Here is a 27604-nt window from a genome sequence, read left to right as displayed (position 1 = left end):
TGTCATTTCTGTAGTTGGAAGTATGCAACACATATACATTCAGACAAAATATTAACAATTCACTGTTTCACACACAGATGCATCACCCCTGGATTCAGATGACAGCGGACGCCTCATAATCTCAGAAACCCCGGCAGGGACTGATGCAGAGACTCCGCAGGGACGTCATCCCACGACACCACCAACACCATCACCACCACCACCACCACCACCATCACCACCATCACCACCATCACCACCATCACTACCATCATCACCACCACCACCGCGGACAACACCACCACCACCACCACCACGGACAACACCACCAAGCCGCAGGGCAAATGTCCCCTCCCTGCAGGTGATGGCGACGGAGCAGAGGCCAGCAGCCACAAATGTTCCACGGCAGTCAGTTGTCACTCCGCCAGCTCAAACACCAGCACGTGTCCGAGTCCGACAGCGGGGCAGGCCCCTGGGAAGAGCTGCAGAGAGATCTGAGGAGCCAACACACGTCTACGGTAAGGTTGAGTCACGGATGCTGCGGGTTCAGCGCCTGCAGGGGAGACACATGGGTCCTATTAACATCAACATGGCAACATTGGGAAACAAAATGGGCACCATGACAGACGCTGTGCGTGAAATGACCACAGCCGTTGCTGAGGGTAACAGAGACATAAAACTGGGCCTACAGGAGCTCACACGTGCCGTCATAGCAGGGTAACAGAGCGAGCGCAGGAGGCATCGCCAGAACTTGCTCCGTTCCAATGCCTCCATTAGGGTCAATACAAAGCTCTGCAACAGCACAGCTGTACTGTCACGGAGATCTGTGTCCCTGCATTTCGACCTGGGCCATTACTGTGGAGATGTGGCAAAGGCCTTGGGCCAAGTGACCACTGCAGTGGAGCATCTGCAGTCTGGGGCTTTTAGTGCCAGCAGTTTGAAAGTGGAGGAGGGGAGTGAGGCTGCATCAAGAGCCAGAAGCATCTCTGTGCCGGAGGCCAGCGAGAGGAGGCGCAGTTCGCGTAGCTCCAAAGCTACTGACGCACATCGTGGTGATGTGGAGGAGCCACGTGACAGGAGGCTGGGGGTACGTGGGAGGCGCAAATAGCCATGTTCCAGATGGGGACATGCATGCAGTCAACGCATCCTATCACATGGGGAAATTGTGCCACCTGGTAGAAGTCATGTTTGGTGCGGTTCAACTGCTGTGGGGTTGTGGGGAAGGTGATGTGGGTATGAATCATTGTCAGCATGGCATCTAGGAATTTGTGGAAGAAGAGTGAAAGTGCGCTTTGCGACAAGCCTACGGCTACTGCTACAAACCCCTGGAAACTTCCAGACGCCAGCAGGTGCAGGCTGCATAGTACCTGGACGTTGGCAGGGATGGAGTTGGTCCTACGGGTATGGTGCTGCAGTAGTGGTTCCAGGTCATCAATGAGGCGCATGATGATTGCCCGATTCAGTCTGTACTTGTCATAGATTAGTTCCTCTGTCTGGCCCAGCAATGTTATGCGCTCTTTGAACACCCTCTCCTAGATCCTCCTCCTGCGCTGTGCAGCAGCATTGATTCTCATCCTGCTAGCAAGCACGTAGAGGGCAGCCATTTTGGAAGACATACAGGGTCTCCAGAGGCATATTTGAAGGGTTTCTGATTGTTTCCACCTGTCTGTTTTAAAAAAAAAAATGTATTTGCATTCAAACAACATTACCTCCTGGTTGAGATTTCCCTTATTTTGTTAATGCTAAATAGCGATTTGTTGCATTTTCGTTATTTGCGATTTTTGGTGCATACCGTAGCGACTTCTTAATAGCGATTCGGTATTTCATTCTCGGTATTACCGATTAGCCAATTTGCGATTCGGTAATTTACTGCGAGGGTTATTTTGTGATTCTTTATTTTTTTCGGTAATGGGGATGATGCATTGGGATTTCAGATTTTGCGTTCGGTAACAACCTGTTTTACCGATTCGCTATTTTACCGGGAGCTATTTTGTTTGACGCATCTGCCAGTATGCTGTCTATCTGCTTTGTCTGAAGTTCATGAAAAACAGCATTGAGAGTGTCTCACAAGTAGCGCAATTTTCTGTATTTTTCGGCTTTTAAAAATAAATACGGACAGGAAGCACATTGTTTTCTGTCTGTATTTATCTGTAAAAATCAGTAAAGACGTAAAACTGGGAGCCTTAATAATAACCCATGAACTAACACCTTAGCCAAGATGGGCACCACACTCGGCAATAATCAGACCAGAGCTTTGTGCCAACCTTTGACCGAGGACTGGGCCACGTGGCACTGTGAAGCAGGTCAGTCACATGACCCGGAGGAGCCGGCATACGGAGTAGGGAAGGTATTTAATGAGAACGCGCTTACACCTCCTGATCAACGGAGGACTGAAAGTGGCGCTGGAAGACACAGGACCCTTGATGAAGTAAGTCCCGGGGGGAGTAAGAGATAAAGAGGGGCATACCGCTAAACCATAAGTAGATTTTCTGGTGGACACAGAACTTTATGGTTAGCTCAATAGCCTTAGTTTTGGGCCTAAATTTAACAGAGAGCGAAGTCTGACATTCCAGAACCGGTTTCATTAGCAATGGGCACTTGGACACAGTGTACCCCATTTTTTAGCCTTATGGTGACCAGAGAGGTCTGTAAGGGCATCACTATTTTCAGTTACTATTTTAGAGAGTGCAGTTGTTGAGACAAAGGAGCCTGTTATGACCTGGGGCTAGCAAACTCCGTACACCGAGCGTAACATGATTTTATTTAATACAGAGTCTAGGGCAGCAAAGACTTTGGGAGACAGGGATTACGAGCAGAAGTTTCCAGAGACGGGCTACCTAGAACATGTTAACTAGCACATAGGTCTGAGCACGTTTTTCTACTAAACATGGAGCATAGATGAAGGGTACACCAGTGAACTAGGAGCAAGATCTCTCATGTACAATATATTCACATTTAAGAAGGACGACTCTGAGGTTTGGGAGTATGGCAGGAAGCAAATATAACATGATCATAGTTCTTCATTACGTTATTTGCTTACAGAGTTTGACTACAGGGCAGTGTCCCACTCCGGCCCCGGGTTGAGAGGAATTCTAATGCAACTCGGGTAAGAGTCTGTATATATGTTAATATAAACCATTTTTAATCCTAGATCACTGTGGGATCGCCTTTTAAGAATTATTGTCATGTGGTGCTGGCTGCATATTCAATTGTGAAATGAAACTGCAGAGAGCCATTGGCCCCATATGGGTACCTTACACTTGGTGATTGAACAAGAAAGAGGGATTAACTCTAGCTATAGTGGTTTGATATTAATGTTGTTTGATGTTGTGTCTTTCATTCCAGTAGGGTTTAAAGACAATTGTGGTTACTCTACAGGAACCAAGTAAGACAAAATCATTTTTTTATGTGAATAATGCTGACTATAGAGTAAGGAGTGGATTTAATGAAGCACTTCTAGAGGAATCGGAATCCTGAGGAAGGCCAGAGACCCAGTAGGGCTAAGACAATTCGCTGAAGCATGTTGGTAGGAGCAGAAGGGGTGTTGGAGTGGTAACTCCTTCTACACACCCATCAATTATTTTTAATCCTGTCAAGTGAGACCTAGAATAAATTTAATGTAATGGTTACCACTTAGGCCGTTTTATAATCTTCTTTTTTCTGCATTTTTGGGATCCCCCATTCTGGAGAACTATCTCCTTTTCTCTTTTTGTTCTTTCTCTAAAAAATCAGCGCTCCGCCCTTAGTGTTGGTCTGCACCAGGGTGTATGTAGCGGCCCAATGATGAAGCATGCCACTATCTAGTGGGTGAGGGCAGTCTTTGACAAGCCTGTGGCCTTGCTTTCAAATTCTGATTGAGAAAGTGAGTTCCACAACCTCTTTTCTGTCCTTTTCTCTCTTTTCTCTCTCTCCCCCTTATGTGGTAATTCTGCTGTCACAAAGGGGGTATTTTCAAGATTACCAGTTGACTGTGTCTCTTCCGAACTGTGCATAGCTTCTTCTTTTTGTGAGTTGAGTTTACACATCACATCATGGGCTGTATCAAACAATCAGCACTGGAAGTGCTAATTTAAGACAGGTTTTGGGCTGACTTGACATGTGTGGCATGGCCTTTTTATGTGTTCTATAATGTTACATACAGCACAGGGCTTACTGTATGTTTACATGGTCCGTGAAGGAACTAAAATTCAGGCCAGTTGATTTCTAATAAAGAGCTGTTGAAATTGTGCATCCAATAGGTTGAGACTGATTGCCATGTTTTTCTAAGCTTCATGTTACTAGTCCAGAGAAGTATCATGTGCATTCGCTGATGCTTTTTGTAAAAATGGCAACTGAAATGTGGCTACAAAGAGAGATGGGTTTGCAACTTCTGCTCAGTAAAGAACTGGAAGAAAAGTAGCAGTAAGCTTCCTTGTATTTCCTATATTTTGAAAAAGAATTATTGTTCACTGTCCTATGTAAACAAACAAGAGCTCATAACACCTCGGTCTATAGAACACCAGATATCAGGAAGATAAATACGATACCAGTGTTAGGGAGGGCTTATAAACACACATAGCTCTGTTGCTGGTGGGATGCTGAAAAATGGAGTCCCGACTTGAGGCATGGTGCACAGTACAATACCCATGGAAGCATGACATGACTTGAAATACTATCAGAACTAGACTAATCCAATTATGCTGTTAGACAACTATTTATATTTCTGGTAGGGTTTAGAATAATTTATATGAGTTGTGTAACAAAATATGATTGGGCTCATTTAACCTTTGACATGTGTATTACAATTGCAGAGCTATTTCATAATATTTACAATCATTCTAGTACACATGATTTGTAAACACATAGGGCCATATTTATGACCCGGTTTGCGTCACTCTTGCACCACGCAACATGGCCCAAGAGCGATACAATGTGAGTAAATATATTTCCTAGGCCATTATTAAATCATAGTTACAGTGTTACATGGGGTGCTCAACAAAAAAACAAAGAACAACAAACTCATAAGTTAAAAGAAACACCGTATATTTTTATTATATGTAGTGTACTCAATTCAGTGTATTAAAAAAGGCTATCATAGCAATACATGAAGAACTACAATAAAAATGGGCAAAAGTTAAAAGTACAAAGTAAATAGTAATTATCACAGTAGTAATTGTCGACGCGCGATTCGGCGTACCAAACGCCTTCTTCAGGAAAATTACCACACCTGTAATAAAATAGACATGATATAAAACAAAAGATTTATATAAAAACAATTCATATATTTCGTGCATTAAATCACAATACTCTTAAGAACATAATTCCATTTCTGAGAGCAACTCCATCACTTTTTGATAACATGGCGCAAATGCATTTATATACCTGTCTCTGTTGAGTAACCCATTGCATCGCCGGGAAGGGGAAAGGAAAAGGTACACCAGAAAAAATAAATAAATATGGATAATAAATCTCCAAAGTGAACAGCTAATAAAATGGATATCATAACTATGTGAGGTAGATATCATAACTTATAGAGGGGGGCGAGGGGAAGAAAGGGAGTTGGGAAGAACAAACCCTCAGATAGTTCACAAATAATCATGGTCTAATTCAGAATTGACCCTTATGGTCATTCTCGAGAAAAATATATTAATTATAAGGTGGCGAAATGCCAGAATCAAACTTACTTAAAACAGTGATACACAACAAGGCTTGGATGGCTCTGCTATGTTGTCTTGGAGGGATCAGATACACCTATATATGATTCTGAAAAGTCCAAAATCACATCGTTTAAAATAAACAAGATCGTGTAAAGATCGTCACATAATATAAAGACCTACGCACATTCTCATATCATATATTTGACTTACTTGAAGGACTATTATATAGCGATAATATTTTCATGCCATCTCTTCAAAAAACTCGTCAAATAACTCGATAGTTCAGAGGGATCAAAATTAAAAGATACATAGGTTCTAACAAAGAATAATAAAATCAGATATTACCTAGTAGACAATAAATGAATAGACACATAATAAACAGTAAATAACTAATTCTTTGGGAATGAAATTCCTCATTGTTACATTTTAGTGGTATGATTGTATTAGGGATCATAGTGGGTCAAAAAATTAAGCAATCGCGAGCACACTATGACTCAAGGGTGGAGTTATAATATAGAACAAAATGGGAGAAAACCCTATATGTTGTCAGCATAATGCTGATCGGGAAGAATATCTAAATTTTAATTGCCTTACATAGTGTAGGGCATAATCCAATGCATGGCCAGATGACTTAAAGGTTTATGATAATATAGGTAGTGGGTATATATTAAAACAAACATTTCAATCTTTCTATAGTACTATCTTATAGCATAAGAGCGATACAAACCTTAAGTCATATCTTTAAAGCCACCCAGAGCCACTGTGTGCGGTTTTGAGTGGCTCCAAAAATATGGAGTAACACAGCACAGCACAAATCACTGCACTGCTTTACTCTACCTGGGTAGGTGTTGCTTGGGTGTTCCCACCCAACTCCCATGATGTTGTATGCATTCCCTGATTTACAAGACATTGTAAACCTGGGAATGTGCCCAAAAATACTCCTCCCTAGGGGAGGCATATGTTTTTTTTCCTCTTTCTATGTATGCTCCATTCTGCAGCACACATAGAAAGAGGTAAATGCCTATCAGGATTGTTTTTGTGCAGGAGGGTGTCCCTTCCTGCACAAAAACAACCCTGCCTACAACCAGGCACCCTTGCACCATGGTCAAAGGGGGCCTGCGTTGGCCCTAGGCAGACAAAACGGTACAAGGGGAACGGACAGGAATGTGTCATAATGGAGCATTATGGTGCATTCCTGCCCTTTCCTTGTGATGCAGGGCAGCGCAACAAGGTTACTTGCTGTGCTGCCCTACAATACTAGACGCTACTAGACTTGTGTAAAAAGTAATTGTGTGTACGTACTGATTTTAGGGTTCAGGGTAGGGTCCCATGTTCCACCCTCAAATAAGAGATTCTCTGACAGGTTTTGTCTGACTCCTAATACGCTTGCCTGTATGAGCATCAGTCAGTCAGTAGGGAAGGAGTGAGAGACACCCGCCAGCTTTCTGTCTCTCTGAAAAGGTGACAGTTTCCATTTGTAGCTTAGGAAATCTGTCGGTGTGATCTAATAATGTGGGGTTAACACAGCAGATTGGTGTTTTAGGGGCATATGTATCAATATCCTGTTTTGCAAATCTCAAATAGCGAGATTTTGCGATTCGCAGTTTCAGATTCGCAAAACGGGATGTATTAAAAAAATCGATAATGTTTTGCGATTTCTTAAACATCGCAAACAAATCTCAGAATATTGATTTGCGATTCCTTATTTGCAAAATTCGCAAATTACGAAATCGCAAAATCGGGAATCTGCAATACAGGTGCAGCTTTATGACATCACAACCAGGAAGTGGCAGTGATTAGCTGCACCTGTTTGCCTGAGCCACAGTTAGAGGCAGTTTGGAGTGTGTGAGGAGGCTGCACAGCACAGCAAGAACCCAATGGAGTCTCCGAGGCCACATGAGGGCAAGGAGGGTGAGAAGAGGAAAAGGAAACATACATTCTCAAACAAAGAGCAGGAGGTGCTGATAGAGGAGATGGTCTGCAGCCATGAGCTCCTCTTTGGGAAGAAAGCTTTGAAAGTCCCAGAAGCAAGAAAAAGGAAACGTTGGTTGCAAATACAGGAGAAAGTCAATGCTGTGGGTGTGACTCATCGTACCATCGAAGAACTTCGCAAGAGGTCGTACGATATGCGCCAAAGTTCTAAGGAGAGGGTGGCAGCCTGATTAAAGGAGTCAACCAAGACCGGGGAAGGAACATCCACAGCAGCACAGCCAACACCCCATGAAGAGCTTGTGGAGTCCACTCTCCTGCCTGAGAGTGTAAGTGGTGTGGCTGACGTTGACAGCTCCGACCCTGCATCCAGCAGTCAAGGTAAGATGCATGGCAAATATTTCTGCACACCTCCCCATAGCATGCACACTGTCTACAATGTGTAAAATGGAAACAACACATATCACTCCGGTCCACTCCTTACAGCACACACAGCAATGCATCATGGGAGTTGTAGTTGGATGTAGGATAGTGTGTCAATGAAACATAGGAAATCATGTTTAAAATATGGGTTACAGATAAGGGAAAAAGACAGTGTCAGAAGTCAGACAACTTAAAAGTTTGAAACATTATTAAGTCCAAAATGCAGACAAAAACAAACTCATGTGTCCCCCTTTACCTCCACAGCACAATCCAGGGCACATGATGACCGTGCAGAGGGAGATGATGTACCAAATACTTTGGAGCACTCTGATGATGGAGACTCCAGTAATAACTCACAGCACACAACCATCACGCGCAGGAAGCGCATAAGTGTGCCCCAACTGGCTCCATTGGAGGATAACTTAGACACCACAGGGGAGGCAAGTGAGGACAAAGAGGCAAGGCAGGGATTGTCTAACATCCGTAGACATGAAAGACCACAAATCAGTGTGGCAGCAATGGAAGCACAGAGGTCAAGGGCCAGGAGCAGCACTGCCACCGAAGAGGAGCATTCTGTTTTTGCAGGACTTGAAAACAACATGCTTGAAGTACAGCACCTGCAAAAAAAATCATTACCTTCCATTAACAGGCAGCTGAGCACCCTCAACAGAAATCAGCGCTACATGGGTGAGGGCATCATGGCCATGGCAGGTGCCATACGTGACCTTTGTGACACTCTAAAACAAAATGAAGATGCCAGGGACAGGGCTGCCCAATGTGCCAACGCAGGACTTCACAATTACACAAAGGCGGTAAACCGCCTCTGCACCACAACCAACAACTTCACCCGTCGCAGCATTACAATGCAGCTGCAAATGTCACACTGCTGCCAGGACATTGCGAGAGGGCTGGAAGAGGTCACAAGTGCAGTGGAACAAATGCAAACCGCCAACTCTGGTGGCAGCACACTCATGGTCTCTGGGGAGAGTGAAGAGATCTCAAGTAGGAGTAGCAATACTCCTACATTGCCTGATTCATGGTGTCGCAGTGGCAGACAAGGTGCAGCACCTAGGCACACAACGGAGGGCACTCAGGCTGGGCACCGACCAGCACCAATCCGTCACCGGAGGAGGTGAACTGCACATTGACACATTTGTGGCAAAGGGTGATGCAACCCATCTAAACAGATTGTGCACATTCCTGGGGAGTACCTGCACTGTGTAAATAACATGTGCTGGGTACAGCAACAGTTAATGTTTGTGAAGTGTGAATACACACATCACATATGTAAAACATAATTTTGGCTCATCAGCTTCATTTCTTACCTAGAAGTAGTTTTGTGTGATCTCAGTCCGTCTCTGACATCCGGCAGCTGCCCCTACTCCTGCTGCTGCCCTGCCAGGGGGAGGTGGGCAATCGTCATCCGATGTGTCTGTGTTGGTCACATCAATTGTGGTGCCTTAACTCATAGCTATGTTATGGAGCATTGCGCAGCTTGCCACGATTTTACAGCATGTCTCATGGCTGTATTGCAGTGCCCCGCCACTTTTATGCAGGCATCTGACCCGGCTCTTTAGGATTCCAAAGGTACGCTCAATGTCGCTGCACGTAGATCTGTGTGCCCTGTTGTACCTCCTCTCCCTTGCATTTGCTAGATCCAGATACGAGGTCAGAATAAAGTCTCGCACTGCATAGGCACTACCACCTGCAGGGATACAAATAATAGGTAAGTCAATGTCCCCCCCTAGAGATGTAGTGGATGGATGTATGTGTGCCATTGATTTACCTAGCAGGCATCCCTCTCCAAACTCTCCAGCAGTCAGGCGTCTGTGTATTTTGGTACAATGTCACTGATAATGTACTTAGCATTCCACACAATCTGTACATTCAGGGAATGGTAGCATTTGCGGTTTCTGTACACATATTCAGTTGCTGCCGGGGGTGTGAGGGCCACATGGGTCCCATCAATGCAGCCAATGACATGGTGGAAACGTGCATAAAAGTCAAGTTTGGTTTGCTGTAATGCCTGTTGGGTGCTGGGGAAGTATATATGATGTAATAGCCTCTGCAGCATTGCATCCAGAAAGGCATGGAAAAAGCAAGATAGGGCACTCTGTGACACCCCACCAACCTCTGCTATGACTCCTTGGAAACTCCCTGAGGCCAGGAGTTGCAGTGAGCACAAGACCTGCACATGGGTGGGAATTGTTTGGGTCATGCGTGTTGGGTGTTCCGAAAAGGGTTTCAGCTCCTCAATCAGATCCAAGATGGTCTGAGGGTGCAGCTTCTACTTCTCATGGATGTCGTCTTCAGTCTGCTGGAACAGCGTGATGCGCAGCTTGAAAATATGTTCCTGTCTCATTCTTCTCTGTGCAAGGGCACGAAAATGCAGCCTCCTGGCTATCACATATGGTGCTGCCATTGTGGAAGTTTCAGTTGCATTTTGGGCTGCTTTAAATACCTTGCACCTGGTTACCACCTGCAAGTACTTGGTGGTAATTATGATTTCTTAATTTGCGATTTTGTCAAGATCGCAATTTGCGATTTTATGTTACATTTCCTTGCGATTTCTTATTTTGGGATTTCATGTCTGCGATTTTTGCTAACAGAGAAAATCACAAAATAGGAAATCGCAAGGATATTGCAGATTTCATTTTTTCGAAACATAAGAAATTGCTATTCTGGGGGCCGCTAGGTGGCACGCTAGCGAGATGGCCGCACTGGAGTGAGGCTCACGCAGCCCAGTGTTATAATCCTTTAAGTTTTCCTACTTTTTGCCCACAAAATCAGTTAAAAACGCAATTGGCCGGAGGAACAACAGCATCTGCAGACTCGGTGAAATTTTGGGGAGAAACGGCCTTCGCCTGCCAGAGATACGTCGAGTTAAAGATTGCACCGTGTGAAGGCACAGAAGTCCCGAGATGAGCAGGCGGGGACGCGCAGGCTAACTGAGACCGAGGCTGCACTTGTGATGAGCAGGCCTATCAGTGAAAAACACAAAGGGGAAAAAAACGGGGCGAGGGAAGCGGCGGTGGAACTGCCTGCAGGCGGGCATTGAGCGGTGACTAACGGGGGATGAGCCAGCGCAGGAGTGCGCAAAGGGACACAATTAGCGGCGCTGGAGGTCGGCAGTAGCGGAGGACAGGACTGGTGAACTGTGGGCAGTGAGGCAGGTGATGGGGGGCCAGCCGCAGTGAGGTGAGAGCGGGAACGGACCGACCCCCCCCTGCGAGGATCGGCCGCTGAAACGGTGACCCACTGGGAAGATCAGACAGCCTCCGGGACAACGCGGGGGGCCTGAGACAGCACTGCGGCTAAAGACATTGCGGCACCCCCCTCCCCCCTGCCCGCCTTTGCCGTGTATTGCGGGCGGCTTGAAATGCGGCAGTGAGAGTGGCCAAGCGTCATCAGGAGGTACCTAGGAGGTCGCGAAGATATCGGTGCAGTGAGGTGTGCCCCCCCCCTCTTCCACTCATCCTCGCAGCAGGCGGCTGTGGACGAGTCCCTCTCAAGACACCATCTTACTACTAAGGACCCTATGTGCGCTATGTTAAGGGAGGAAACAGCGGGAAGATAGTGGTGCTGCCTACAGGAGTGTGCTTGCCCGGTCACTGGCAAGGTGTCCGGATTTTGTTGGCTTCAAGTGCGCAAAGCGCCCAGTTGCAGTACGGGGCCCCCAGGGATACGTGCCCCCGCCTCCTGGTCATAGCACTTGGTGTGGGAGATCTGTGCCTTTGGTTTTCGCTTAAGGAGGGAGAGCTTACAATATTAAGGTGGGACTGTGCTGGAACAACGCTGGCCTGGAGGCACCAGCCCTATTACAGATAGGTGCAAGGGAGCAGAGTAGACGGTGAGGATATATATATGGAAGACACAACTGGGCACGGTCATCAGTTAGTCGAAACTGCCCCCACTAGAGCTTCCTTTGGAGCACTTATTAACAGGGAACGGGTTGGTTGTGACTATCCAGCTCTGGGAGAAGGACACAGCGAGATCTGCTTAGAGGACGCGCCTGCCTGAGGGCAAATATGGGGAAGCCGGACACAAGGCAGTCAAAATTGAACTTTGACGCTGCAAAAAAGACCAGTTGGACCTTGCAGAGCGACCAAGAACAGAATGGAGGCATAGAAGCCCAGAATGGCAGCACGACCCAAACGGCGGACGTCCAGAGTATCCTGCAGGAGGTTAGGCAAGGATTTACCACCATCATGGACAAAGTTGATTGCATGTCGTCGCGAATGGACACAATAGCGCACAAACTGGAAGGCCACGAAGACCGGATAAAAGAAACGGAGCGGCGCATTTCGGACTCTGAGGACGTGACGACAGGCCACACTACCCGATTGGCCCGCATGGATCAGCTGTTGCGGGTGATTGCGGCCAAAAATGAGGATTTGGAAGCGCGCAGTTGGCGCAATACCATTCGCGTGATTGGAATTCCGGAATCCACCAACACTGGGAGGATGGAGGAGTACGTTGAAAAACTACTGCTGACGGCGATAAGAGCTGAGTCCTTCTCGAGTAAATTTATTGTAGAACGTGCCCACAGATCACAGGGGCCGCGCCCACTGCCGGGCGCCACTCCAAGGCCCATAATAGAAAGACTTTTGAATTACAGAGACCGTGATGTGGCCCTGCGAGCGGCACGAAGTAAACAGACTCTCTCATATGAGGGGAACACATTCTCCATATATCCAGACTTTATGCCTATGGTGCAGGAGGAGCGGCGAAGATTTCTTGATGTTAAAAACAAACTGAGGAAGGCAAAGATAGATTACACGCTGTTGTACCCGGCGCAACTCAGAGTTACGCATCAAGGCAAACAGAGATTCTTTACAAAACCGCAGCAAGTAGAGGAATTCCTCAAGCATGTGAAGCGCACGAACAGGTCGGATGGTGCTGAGGCTGCATCACAGCAATCGCTATCAACGGGGGCGGAAGACGACTCACAATGAGGCCTGTTTCACTGCTAAGATATGTTTATACTTTTTTTGTTGGATTTGGTGGCGTTGATACACAGAAGTAAGGGCCGACAACTATAATGGCATGAGAAATGACAAAGTGGGTACAATAAGTTACTAGCTGTACACACTGAGCACCTTGTACTGCCCCCCAAAGGGTATACCCCCATGATATATATGTTGCGGGACATGAAGGTTGTTAATGGACTAAATTGGTTGTTTTTGTTATTGGTTGGGAGGGGGTCGGGTGACCAATTCTGGCAAGTTGGGCTTGCTTCTGTGGGTGGTGGGGTGAGTTGGAGGTTGCACATGGTCATTGACATACAAGATTGTCTTTTGCGGGGAGTGGTCAGAGTATTGAATGGTTCTGCTGGTATCCAGTCAATACTGGGTCTGATGGTCCGCCTGGGGCTAGACTGGGGCCTACCCTGCGATACTGAGGTTCTAACTGCATGAATGATACCTTTCCGAGCTCATGACTCCTACTGAAATTGATACACTGAATATTCTCACATGGAATGTAAGAGGGCTGGGAGATCCACGTAAGAAGCGCCAGATATTAGCATATCTCAATAGGCATCAGGTGCATGTAGCAATGTTGCAGGAGACGCACCTTACCCCACAACACTCCAATACATTTGCATGCAAGTGGGCAGAGCATAGAATCTTCTCCTCTTATTCCTCGTACGCGAGAGACACAGCTATCCTTATAAAAAACGTACACCATTCACGCTAGCTGGAGCCAATTGGGATACACAAGAGAGGTACTGCTTAGCTTGGGGTAGGTTGGGACCTGATTCTGTTTCTCTGGCTTGCTGTTATGGGCCGAATACGGATGCCCCGCATTTTTATGCAGACTTGTGGGCGAAGATTATGGACATTGGTTCCAATCATATAATATGGGGTGGAGATTTTAACATTTCATACGGGCCGAACATTGATAGATCTCACCCCGCCCCCATCACTACACCAAGGCACGTGCGACACTACATGCTACAATTACTAAGTATCGCTTGATAGATGCTTGGAGACATATGCATCCCAATACACTGGCAGGTACTCACTTCACCGTGCAGGCGGCGTCATGGGCGCGTCTAGATTACATATTCTTCTCTGAGGGGCTTGCTCCGGCCATTTTCACAGGTGCATCACTTGGCTTGTACCTATTCTGATCATGCTCCTGTTCGGCTCTGTCTGTCTTCGGCAGACTATGGCCCGTCGAGAGGTAGTTGGAGGTTGCAACCTACCATCCTATTGGACACGGTATTCCAAGAGGAGCTCCGAGAGGAGGTACAGGATTTTTTTGTGCGTAACAAAGACAGTGTCGAAACGGTTTGGGAAGCATTTAAGGTTACACTAAGGGGTTTTTGTATAGCGAAAGGAGCTGGTGTACTCAAAGACATTATGCACACGCTGCGTAAACTTGAGACCGAACTTAAAACACCAGAAGGCACCATACAATCACAGATTAGGGAAAAACTTACAGAATATATGGACGCGGCATGCAGGGAATCGCACTTTAGGGGGAAGTATTGGATAGCTCGTCGCTACGGAGAGGGGGAGAGACTGGGCAGGGCATTGGCAGAAACTATACGGCGGACGCGAGGTTCCAATGTTGTTCTGGAGCTGGAAGGGTTGGATGGGATTGTGTACCGGGATACTGCGAGCATGTTGAATACTTTCGTTGCACACTGTGAAACGTTCTATACTACTACGTAAACGGACACGCTTGATTTGGCTGCTTATTTGGGGGATGTGACCCTGGGGTGGCTGAGTGATGTGCAGCGGCAATTTCTCTGTGCCCCGTTTGAACTTGACGAGGTCAGGGAGGCAATCATGCATATGCAATCTGGGAAAGCCACAGGAACAGATGGCATCCCCATAGAGTTTTATAAAACCTACATAGATCTGATGGCCCCCATATTACAGGAAGTCTACGAAGGTGCGCTGGAAGTGGGACATCTTCCTCCCTCTATGAGAGAGGCCCTCATTACATCTCTTTTAAAACCAGGGAAACCGCCACAGAAGTGTGATTCTTACAGACCCCTGTCGCTACTCAATTTTGATGTGAAGATACTCGGCAAGCTTATCGCCACTCGTCTCCGTTTGCTCATGGAAAATGTAATCCTACTGGATCAGTCGGGTTTTGTCCCTGGAAGAGCGAGGTCCCATAATTTGAGGACACTGTTCACGGTTTTGAATAATGTATCATCAGACTTGCCTTTGGCGGCTGTTTTTTTAAACGCCACGAAGGCTTTTGACTCCATTGAGTAGGACTACGTCTTTGGGGTAATGACGCATATGGGATTCCCCCCTCTTTTTCGTTCCTGGATACGACTGCTCTACTGCTCGCCGGTGGTCAAGGTGCTAGTTAACGGCAGAGTCTCCTGGAGTTTCTCAGTTACCAGGGGAACTCGACAGGGCTGCCCCCTATCACCCCTACTTTTTGTGATAGCAGTTGAGCCGCTGGCGGCAAAACTTAGGCAACATCATCGGGATGAGCGTTACGATGTAATTTGCGTCAGATATTGGTCTCTCTGTACGCCGATGATATTATGCTCTATATTCGTGACCCACAGGACAACTTAAACCCCATCCTTAGGGAATTCATAGTGTTCGGGCAGGTTTCGGGGGTCCAGATTAACTGGGGCAAGTCTTGTATATTCCCCCTCACTGATGCTACAATTCACTTTCCATTAGATTATCCGATGGAATGGTGCGAGGACGAATTGAAATATTTGGGCATCCGCATAACAAGGGATCGGGACGAAATGATGCGACTTAATTATGGGACCGCTATGGTGCATATAACGGACAATATATCGCGTTGGATAACTCTCCCCCTGTCTACGGCGGGGAGGGTCTCACTAATTAAAATGGTGATTCTGCCCAAATTACTTTACTTGTTTCTGAATATTCCGTTCCACCCGGGAACATATTTCCTTAAACAGCTGCAGTCCGAACTGACGCGGTTAGTGTGGGGTGGGAAGCACACACGACTGCAATAGAAAGTGCTTATTAGGCCTTATTCCCAAGGGGGGTTCGGTATCCCCAACTTTGAATTGTATTATCATAGCGCACAGGCGCATTATGCCTACTTTTGGGTGCATCAACCACGTTACATGCCTCAGGTAGTGGCGGAACACTGGCTTGCCCAGCCTGTTTCTCTTGATGGCGCACTGTATGGTCCACTTCCCAGCAGGGATGAGACGCCGACCACTGTTACTTGCACAATCGCAGCATGGGCTTACAAAAGTAAGATGCTGGATGCGTCTATGTTGTATTTGTCATTGCTGCCGCTCATGTATCATCCAGATATGCCTCTTCTACAGGAAGTGCTCTTCCATAAATTTAAAGAGTGTACGCACATACATACCTGGGGGGATGTATACCATGAAGGCCAATTCCGCTCGGCGGATCAGATCTTTCAGGGTGTACAACGTACGCCTTTAGATACCTTTCTATACCTCCGTCTTAGACTCGGAATCCGTTCTATTACCCCAGATTTCCCTGCGGAACCACCGATTCTTGCACCATTGCAGCTGGCACTTCAGGGCGAGACAGCTAAACGCCTGGTGTTGGTGATATATAGAACAGTGCACACACAGAGGGAGGAACCAGCTGTATTGGCAAGAACTAAATGGGCTCAGGAACTAGGTGGAGACATAACAGATGAACAATGGGCATTCGGTTCACTGCAAACTGAGCGGGTATCGGCCAGTAGCAGGCTGCAAATAATTCATTATAAGTTCCTGCACAGATTATATTATACACCAGCTCAGATGCACAGATATAAACTAAAGGACACGGACATCTGTGACAGGTGTCGAGCCCCTGGTGCTGACTTTCTGCATCTTGCATGGGTGTGCACGGGGATCTACGCGTACTAGCTATTGGTCTTTGAAGCTTTGTCCTCTATGGTGAATGAGCGGATTGAGCCGACACCGCTGATGGCTTTGTTTGGGTATGTTGTACCATTACGGGCGGAGCATCGTAAGTTTGTAGCCTTGGCGCTATTACTGGCTAAGAGGAGAGTGGTGTGTCGTTGGGGTAGTGGAAGAGCACCAAAATTCAAAGTGTGGCTTAATGACCTAGTATATTGTCAGGAGCAGCTTGCAACTTACGCGGAACTGTTACCTTTTGCGTCCAGACCGACGGATATATGGGCCCCACTGCAATGTTACTTATTATCACACTCTCAGACAGATCACTCATAGACGGATGGGATTACTGCCACGCCATAGGGCACTTCGCACACTAGTGTTTGTTTTAATAGATGACTCTGGTGGAGATAGATTGTCGGATTGTTGAGTTGGGTGGGTGGAGATAGCAACCGCTCTTTTTTTATTTTTATTCCAACACGACCGAAATGAGCTACAGTGGAGTACTGTGACGATGTTCATATTATTGCTGTGTGATGTGCATAAAACCTGAACCCTACTGATCAGAAGCATTTCTCTTTTTCCATGTACCTGATTTGGGTAGCGAAATACTGAAACCATTCAAGACGGGTTGATTGTTGTATCTGGGGAGGTTTCTACAGAGCTGGCTACAACTCTGCGAAACTGTTACATCTAACTATTGTGAATATGTATGACCATGTGTGTACTATGAGAAAAATCAATAAAAATAATTTTTTTTTAAAAGAAAGAAAATGCTATTTTTGCGATTTCTTATTCTGTGATGCGATTGTGCCTCATGCATCTGAAATTGCCAATTTTTAATCGCAAATGCTGTTTTTTGTGATTCGCAGCGTTTGCAACTAAAACTTCGGTTGATACATATGCCCCTTAAATAGTTAAATTGCTTCTACAGTGCTATTTTACCACCTTAGGTAAACGGTTGCTTGTCAGTGAAACATGTAATTAATGTGCTTCTTTTGGCCGTGAGTGTAGCATTCTTTGTAGTCTAGACCATAGATTGATAATATAACACAAAGTAACATAACAAGTGAACAAAAATGTAAAAAATTGCAACACAAAAAAATAAAAACCAAATGTAACACAACAATCACTATAAAATACAACCACAGAATGCAATAATGCAGCATAGAAGGCCAATAGAACAAAAAGCAGCAGAACACATTATGGCCACAGCAGAATGCAATATAACAAATATGCCCAAACATTCTTGTCACACATTACCATCTCCAGAAATCAGCTTTCACAATACAGTGGTAAATGGTGATTGCACTAAGTACTTCCATATTTAAGCTAAGGACATATGAAAGTGCTAGTGAAAAATGTCATTGTCACTACGCCTATACATTTGGTGAAATTGCACTACGTAGTTACTGAAGGATTTGTATCTAACTGCACAGGAAGAATGTTTTCTCAATGAACAGATAGTGATCTTTGGAGAACACAGTGCTGAGGGTGATGTCGCTGACTCTCTGCTCTTCTTATTTTCTCTCACACTGTCCTGCTTACCTGTAGTCCGACCTCTGAGTGAGACTTATGTGACCCTGGAAAAGCGCGGAACACTGCCGTCAGGGCAGGAGGAGCTTATTCTTCTGCAGGAGAAGGTGAAGCAGGGCCTCATGACTATGGACGAAGCTCTTGAGAAGTTTAAGCGGTGGCAGAATGAGCAGAGTGGCTCGGATCAAACTCAGAAGGTAAATTCTAACAGTAAATAACATTGTCTCTACCAATCACTCTGCTTTAATTGATTGCACACAGTAGGCTTCTCTTGTACACTTGTTGCACACTGACATAAAAAGCATACTGTAAAGGGGAGCTTACCGCCAGTGATCATATGTAGCAGAAATCCGAAGCTCTAATACCACCAGTGCCCAGCAATGCACTGTAAATACCACTATGGTTTTGACGTAGATCTCACATATTATACAGATACAGAATTTTTCCATAGGTAACCGGTCATGGTCTATCATGACACATATATGCAGTAGGTATTGTTTTTCTTGCAAGTGGGAAGTAGTATCACTTATAAAAATAAAATGTAATTTAATGTAATTTAGTATTTGTATAGTGCACGTATCACCCCCAGGGGGGTCTCAAGGCGCTCGTACGCATACCGCTGTGGAACCCTTCCTGGCTTTTCCCTGTGAAGTGCCCACTCCTGGGCACCCCCAAGGTGAAGCCAGGCATCCTAGCGCTGTGGGGGCCATTGTGGAGATTAAGCAAGCTATTGCCAAGAGTTGCAGAGTGGGACCCATGATTAGAATAGGCACCGAAGCGAGAATTATCAGGTCAGAGGAAATTGAGCCCAAGACCCGCCGAGGCAGGAATTGAACCCTGGTCCCGGGCCAGACCTCTGCATCCGGGTCTGCCACTCTAACCATTGAGCCACACTTCTCCACAAGAACTTAAAGTTCCGTTACAGTGGGTGTAGTTGCACTGTGGAAGACTCCCCTACTTCATATTGTCTGGTATATTCTCCACGTCCAAGGATGGTGTGGTCCACATAGTCGGTCCCCATAGGATTTGGGAATAAAGGATATTGACACTAGTCCTGTTTGCTGGAGCTCTTACTGTTGACAGAACCATGAGATTTCCCTGTCCGTTCTGTCCCCCTTTCCTGATATCCAATCACCACTTTCTTCTGTGCTATCAATGTTAAACTTTCCTCATATGCAGTGCTCCCTTACTTTGTACCTAGAATATTTATTTATTTGGGAGTTTTAAAGTGCACTGTATGTAACCTTTTGGTTACTTCAGAGAACAAGATGAATAGAAGAGAGTCTTGTGAAATGACGAAAGCAATGGAGGGGAGAAATGATTCAGTTGGTTGGCGAGTGCCCATAAATGATGTTCAATGATTGAGGCTCCTTGTAGCCACAAAGGCCCATTGACAGGACGTTTTCAGGAGTTTGCTGAATTGCATGTGATTGGGATCACTTTTTAAGAAAGGGCTAGCGCTATGCATGTCACACACATAGCTACACAACATACATTAATATAGAGATAGAGGTAGACAGGATGACAAGACATCATCATCATGATCACAACACAAGGTTAAAAACACTAATGCTGCAGCAAAGCCTTGTAGGATATAATAATAAATGACATATTTGGATATTTCAGAACAAGAAAGTCACCAGAGCTTTTCTGAGCAGGAGTAAGTATTCATTCAGGCTTAAGAACACTCAAAACATATTCCACAAAGCACTGGCTTGATTAGGAAAAGGACCAATGTATAATTTGTCACTTGAGTGAAGAATCGTACTACAATGGTAAATGCCAATGAAAGTAGTGCTTCAGTCCCATATTTTTCATTTACTTTTTCATGGTATTGGTGGAGATATTGTTATTGTGTGGTATTGTATTATTGGTGGTGGTATTGGTGATGATGGTGGAATTAGTGTTGGTATTGGAGGTGGTATTGTGCGGGTGATATTGGGGTTAGTATTGGTAGTGATGATGGAGCCGGATTATTATTGTCTTTGGTGGTGAAGGTTATGGAAAATTGGTGTTGGTGGTACTAGTGTTGGTGGTCACATTGGTGGTAGTGCATCTGTGGTGGTGTTAGTGGCATTGATATTTTTGATATAGAAAGTACTGATATTGTAGAAACTACTAAAGGTAGTTTTTGTGGTGGACGTATTGTGGTGGTGGTATTGGTGATGTTTGATATTGGTGGTGATGTGCTGTTGGATGTTGTGATATAGCGGTATGGGTGATATGGGAAACAGCCTGCACAATGATGCCTTAACCATGACTTACCTTGACAATGACGCCTTTATAACGAATGTGCCTTTACCACTATTGTCTTTACAACAAATGTTTTTACCATGGATATGCATTTACCACGCACAACTTTACAACAAAAAAGTAAGTATTTTGCAAGTAAGTGTATTATATAAATAATGTCATGTCATGTCATGGATGATGTAATATGTGAAGTGATAAGAAGTTCATTGCAGGGGCGTAAGTTATATTTAGCTCATGTAACTATAATTGCTGTAATTCATTGGTTTTGTACGAGTGAAATCTGAGCCTAACTATAATGTCCCTGTAACTTTTGAATTTTTCAGTTAATTTCTAAGGTCTTTTAAATTCCATTTCCTAACTATAACATCTCTGTAACCTTTGGTTTTTCAGTGAATTTCTAAGGTTTTTCAAATTCCTTTTCTAAAGTGTTATGTCCCTGTAATGTTTAGTTAATTCGTAGGGTTTATTTCTATTACTGGGGGTATATTTACTAAACGTTTATGCCGTGTTTGCGTCACAATAGTGACACACATCAACGCTACCTAAAATCACTTGAAAGTAACTCAAAGCAGGGCATACCATTGCTTTGCATTACTTAGCGCAAAGGGGGCATTCCATGGGTGGTACATGGGCATTCCCCTGCAATCACTCAAGGCTTTTGACGCAAGACTTACTTAAAAAGTACACAGGGTTTTGCAGTATAAAACTGTGCCAATTTCAAATAGGCTCTATGAAAGAGAAATGCTTTCATTTCTCCTTGCATTTCCTACTTTGTATGTGTGCTGCACTGTACAGCACACACACAAAGTGGAAAAAGGTTAAAAGTTAATCTAAGCATTGTATTTTGTACTGGAAGGGTATCCTTCCAGTAAAAAACCTATACGAGACTTACAGAGACACACTTGCACTATGGTGCAAAGTGTGTCCGTGGAGCACGGCACGGCAGCACATTTCTGCATAGGCACTAGGGAGAGGGGAAGAGAGTGGCATATTTCTGCAAATATGGCACTCTCCTGTTCTCTCCATCTCACACAGCGCAGCATTTGCGGCTGCTGCATTGCGTGATAATCTAGTAAATCTGGGCCCAAGTGTACTACAATTTATTTAAATTTTTGATTTAGTTTATTTTTTACTTCAGTCATTCTTTCTTTTATAGATATAATGTATGTATGTTTAAAAATACAAATGTACTTAATGTAAAATATATAAAGTTTTCATTAATGTAATTCAACAATTATTTTATTTTTTATATTTTTTGGGTGCCGCAGTATTTTTGTGGGTCCAAAAACATAGACGGGACAGATATGTACACCCCTGCGTTTTCATTAATGACATCAGTGTGAGCATATTTATAAGTATATATAAACCATTTTATATATGTTTTTCAAAACAATTACCCATTTTATGAGTTTGTAAAACCTGTGAATCTAGGCATCGTATTCACAAATTTGTTCGAAACCACACCCCAACCTTGTCTTTTGACTGGATGTATGAGTGCTCCACCCATATACGTGGAAAACAACACTCAAAAACAGTCAGTTGTCCAGTGAAGTCTCTAGAAGGAGGATTAAGGACCAGTGGTGTTCTGCTTTTACAGAATGGCTGAAACTACATCTTCAGTGCAGGATGAACACCCACAACCTGATGAGGAGGAAGATACATGCAAAAAAAGTGCGGAGGTAGAGGCAGAGGCTAGGTTTATACTCCTTACTGATATATGACAGACAAAAACCTGCACAAAGGATTAGTGATAGGATACAGCGAGAATCCGCTGCAATCGCTTACTAGAAAAATGCTTTTTTTCTAGAGACCTCTCACCCACCAGGATTACTCCTAGGTGGCATGCTTCATCATTGGGGTTCATCCCAATCCTCTACGTATTGAGGCGTGCTGCGACTTAGTGATTACGAAGGAGCACTTACTTGGTGTGGACTAAGTGACGTAAAGGGGAGTGGAAAAGGGAAATTAAAAATACCTAACTAGTGGGCCACTATTTAATTCCTGCCATAGTTGGTAAAATTAAAATCAGGGGTTATTACTGAACAACGAGACCTTATTAAATATGGGCAAGAAGTAGGTGCGTTGGTCCGAGGCGGATTTGATGAAGGTTTGACTTCAGGCCCCTCGACCCTGGTTTTGACCATGACGCAATAGCATAGAGGTTCCTAAATATGGGCTATCTCATTAACAAACCATATGTATACATAGTGAATGAGCATTAAGTATGCATAAGTGTGTCCTTATTATCGGATTGGTTAGGAGTGATACACACGGGGCTGGCCCCTGTGGAGTCCTCATGAAAGCCAATAGGGGAACGGTTCGAAACATGTTGCTATCCATTACTGAGACAACCAGACTCATTATGGTCTCATTTTTCAGTAATAACCCCTGATTTTAACCTTACCAACTAGGGGTGGGAATAAAATAGTGGCCCACTAGTCAGGTATTTTTAATTTCCCTTAACTTCACTTATTCTTTACCAGTATGTGCTGCTGCATAATCGCTAAGTCGCAGCATGCCTCAATCCATAGAGGACTAGGATGAATCCCAATGATAAAGCATTGCACCTAGGGATAACCCTGGTGGGTGAGGGGTCTCTAGAAAAAAAATATTTTTTCTAATAAGCAATTGCAGCGGATTCTCGCTGTATCCTATCATTACTCCCTTGGGCAGGTTCTCATCGAAGATACGCCAAATCCCGAAGAAAGGAAAGTGATGTGTGGAAGTACTTTACAAATCCTTTCTGGGGAAAAGAAGGTTAATGCTAAATATGTACAGTGCAGTATTTGCGGCAAGCAGTTATCCAGTAGGGACTGCAAAGAAATATTCACAAGGGACAAGTTCCATGTGGAAGCATCTAAAAATAGTTCATGAAAGTGTCTACAACAGGATGATGCGGGAGAGAACAGGTGCAGCAGCACAGTCCACCTCTGCAGCCGCCTTGGGAGAACTATCATCAGCTGCATTCATTACAATATCAGCTGCCTGGGAAGAATTGAGTGACATGGTTGTTCACTGTGCAAAATGACACAAGCTTGTCATTGTAAAAATGTCTTCTAAGGGTGCATTCTTGGACACAGCGAAGAAGCATTACTGTTAGTTTTTTTATGCTTCCTGGTTTTTGAACTCTGAAACTCATTGCTTCTTTGCATTCCACTAACTAACCCTTTTTTTAGTACCCTGGTAACGTTTCGTTAGAACCATCATCTGGTCAAACAAAGAGCTAACCCGGTTTCTTTAATGTCTTAGTGATTGTATTGAAGTGAGAGTGAGTGTGTCATTGTGTGCATTAGTGTATGCCTGGATGTTTTATTGGATGCATTAGTGTTTTGCTGGGTGTGTCAGTGTCTGTTTTTGGTGTATGCCTGGGTGGGTCAGTGTCTGCATTGATGTGTGCCTAGGTGTGTCAGTGTATGACTGGGTGTGTTATTGGATGCATTTGTGTTTTGCTGGGTGTGTCATTGTCTGCTGTGATGTATTCCTGGGTGTGTCAGTGTCTGCACTAATGTATGCAAGGATGTGTCAGTGTGTGCCTAAGTGTGTTATTGAATGCATTAGTGTTTGGCTGGTTGTGTCAATGTCTGCATTGCTGTATGCCTGGCTGTTTCAGTCTATGCATCTGTGTATGCCTGGGTGTATCAGTGTGTGTGTTAGTGTATACATGGGTATCTTATTGCATGCATTAATGTTTGGCTGGGGGTTTTAGTGTCTGTATTAGAATGTGGTTGGGTGTGTAACTGCCTGTATCAGTATGTGTATGTGTTTTTGAGAGGCTACATCAGTGTGAGTCTGGGTCTCTACGTGGCTGTATCGGTGAGTGCCTGGGTGCATCAGTGCATGACTGGGTATGTGAGTAGCTGTATTGGTGTATTTGTTTGGGTGTGTGGGTGAGTTTATCAGTGTATAACTGGGTGTATGAGTTGCTGTATCAGTGTGTGGCTTGGTGTGTGAATGACTGTATGAGTGGGTGTGTGAATGGCTGTATGGGTGTGTGTCTGTCTAAATAGCATTGTGCATGTTCAAAAGGTGTGTGTTACCGACTGTATGAGAATTTGAGTGGATGTATGAGTATATGTGTGGGTGTATTAGTACCTGTGTAAATGACTCTATAGGTGTGCGAGTTCATAGGGGTGTGTTTGTGACCCATAAAATAAGTTACTAATATACATATTTATAACTTTTTAAATACATTTTATCAACACATTACAAAACAATTTAAACCAAACAATCAACAAATAAGCATAACATAACTTATTTAACTATTTACAAATTCACTTTTGTGCACAAGTACCTCAGGAAGCACAAAACAAAGTGATGCTTTGAAGCATCTTACAATACCGTCAAGGGAAAAAAGGTTACAGATAAAATATCTGTACTGGTATACTTGCAGGAAGCAGTTATCCAGGGACACTACAAACATTTTTTTATGGGGCGACTTCCATGTGGAAGCACTTAAAATCAATTCCAGAAAGGGGTCAAAATAACTGCTGTGGGACAAACTAGGTGCAGCAGAATAGGTCATGTGTACAGTACCCTTGGGAGAACAACCATCAGCTGCAGTCAGTATAATCCCACCCACCTTAAAAAATTTAAGTGAGATGCTTACTCACTGTGTGAAATGCCACATGCTTCTCACTATAAAAATGTCCTTTATTGGTGCTTTTTCTCTTTTTTATTGTTCTCAGGTTCAATACTCATACACCAACAGTGATGTACTGTTGAAAGAATCATCAAGGAACAGTGGAGAAAAAACAATCATAAAGATTGTACAAACAAACTTGCTTTCTAACTCTGAGCTGTGCAGAATGTATATGGGATGACTTACATGACATTTTCACACAAACAAACTGTAACATTAAGGACATAAAATTTGAGGCACCAGTAGATCTTTGCTCTATGCATCTGTCAAATTTTTGCAGGTACTTTAAGCACATATTTGAAATCATACTGTCCTTCATCTGAAACAATAAAAATCCACTTCTTGGAGAAATTACTCTCTTCTTTTCACAAAAAGAGTACTAAGCAAGAGGAGCTCATCAAATTCCTACGCAGTTCTGGGTTTTAGATGCACCTCAATTTGGAATAGATACAGATGAGTCTGTACTTTCTTTCATAGAACAGTATATTACACGTAGCATTCCAAAAGACACTGTGGAAAAAAGGATGAAGCAGCAAGTACTGCATTTCGAATCACACAGATGTGGAAAGTACACTCATCAGAAATATTTAATTATTTTCTTAGCTCCCCATTGAACCTTCATGTTTTTCACAGTCTGAAGCTAGTTCCTTCTTTCCAGGTTGCTGTGAAAAAAAGTATGAAATTGTAAAAAAAGAAACCTTCTTAAAAAAACAACTGTACTTTTTACAAACATTTCAAAAGGCCCCACAAAATCCTCCCAGGACTGATGACACAGTTTCTGACTGCCCCTGTATTTCAACCTGCACCCCTCTGGGGTGAATTCATACTTACTGACAAGGGCATCCTTCATGATAGGATACCTCAACCTCTTCCCCTTCTCTATGGCCAGTAGCTGGCGTTCAGCATGCAATGTAATTCTAGAAGAATTTGCACTTTGTTTGCTCTATTCCATCAATATTAAATCTGACCTCCTCTAATGTATGCACTGTCCAAACTTATGTTGAACTAGGTTTAGAAAAGTACATTTGAGCCCCCCACAAATATGCAGTTATATTTTTAAGTTTAGATACTATTGCTTACAATTATATGTACCTTTTACTGCTACAATTTCAATATTTTGGTACGCAATATTTTTATCTGATATTTTTGTACTTTACATTATGGGATTGATTCGTATTCGGGAAACGAATCCGTCCGACGATTCGTATTCGTAGCCGTTTCCGTACGAATTGTACAAATCCGTCCGAATCGCGTAGTACAATCCGTTGCAAGAAAATACATCCAAATCATTGCGAGCCGTACGAAAATGAAGGGTAAATCCGTACGACATCGACCCGCACAGTCAACCATACGATACGTAAAAATGCCGTATGACCCGCCAAGTACAATCCGGGAAACCTCCGGGTAGCTGTGCACTCAATAAATGCAATTATAATAATAATAATCCGGACCGGGGAATGAGTACCCGATTCATACGGTAAACGTTGCGTATGAGCAATTCGTACGGAGGGCAACACAATCACATATACACTGTACCCATAAAATCAAGGGGTGTACGCACGGGGTGTACGCACCGTACACCTACGACCTTGAGGTGTACGAACCGTACCCCTACGGGCCGTACACCTACGATCATGGGGTGTATGCATGGGGACATACGCACCGTACCCCTGAAATCCAGGGGTGTACGCACTGTGCCCCGATACACCATACCCCTGCAATCATGGGGTGTACGCACCGTACCGGGGGGTGGGGTCCATTTCGTACGCATTTCGAGGTGAAATCTGCTTTTACGGACGTTGTAAGCTCCTGTAAAAAGAGAGTCGTACGGAGTGTTGTCAATACGATTCATACTTGTAGGGTCGGAAAATGCAGCTTCCATCCGTACGGACATCGCGTACTGCGCGTTCCAAATGCGATTCATACGGATTAGTGAGTTGTACGGTCTTCGGTACGATTCGTACGAAGAACTGCTTTGGGTACACATCGTACTACATCGTACGTACGGGTATGGTTCTGCATACGATTCGTACGAGAAAAAAACTCTGTACGGCTATTCGGAGGGCATTTTACCGAATCGGAATCGGCCCCTACATGTAATGTCAATATTTTTATTGTTGATATTTTGATAACACTATTACTGCACCACAATATTTTTGTGGTCGATATTCTGACTTACAGCCCGATATACAGCTCACCTGGGTGCCACATTGGCACCCTGAAAAACCAATAATCTGGGACCTATAGAGTATTTAGATCTAAGGGCTTTCTAAAGGGTGACCCTTTTGCAAAAACCACAGGGTTGGGAGGGACCATAGGAACTAAGGCATTTCAAATTGTGTGAAAAATAAAAAATACAGACAAACC

At 44.3% G+C, this 27604-nt stretch overlaps 1 protein-coding gene across 1 annotated transcript in view; it reads left to right on the top strand.

The window, feature by feature from the left end:
- The window catches only part of BANK1 (B cell scaffold protein with ankyrin repeats 1), a 2434538-nt gene that overhangs the window by 2183380 nt on the left and 223554 nt on the right, over nt 1-27604 (top strand). Inside the window, exon 12 of the mRNA XM_078676074.1 lies at nt 18364-18542. Coding sequence (XP_078532200.1) covers nt 18364-18542 — 179 coding nt within the window. The remainder of the gene's footprint in view (nt 1-18363; nt 18543-27604) is intronic.

The sequence above is a fragment of the Lissotriton helveticus genome, chromosome 2_1, assembly GCF_964261635.1.
Source record: "Lissotriton helveticus chromosome 2_1, aLisHel1.1, whole genome shotgun sequence".
Taxonomy (NCBI): Eukaryota; Metazoa; Chordata; class Amphibia; order Caudata; family Salamandridae; genus Lissotriton; species Lissotriton helveticus.
The sequence above is the reverse complement of the archived record's forward strand: the minus strand, read 5'-3'. Positions and strand labels throughout refer to the sequence as shown.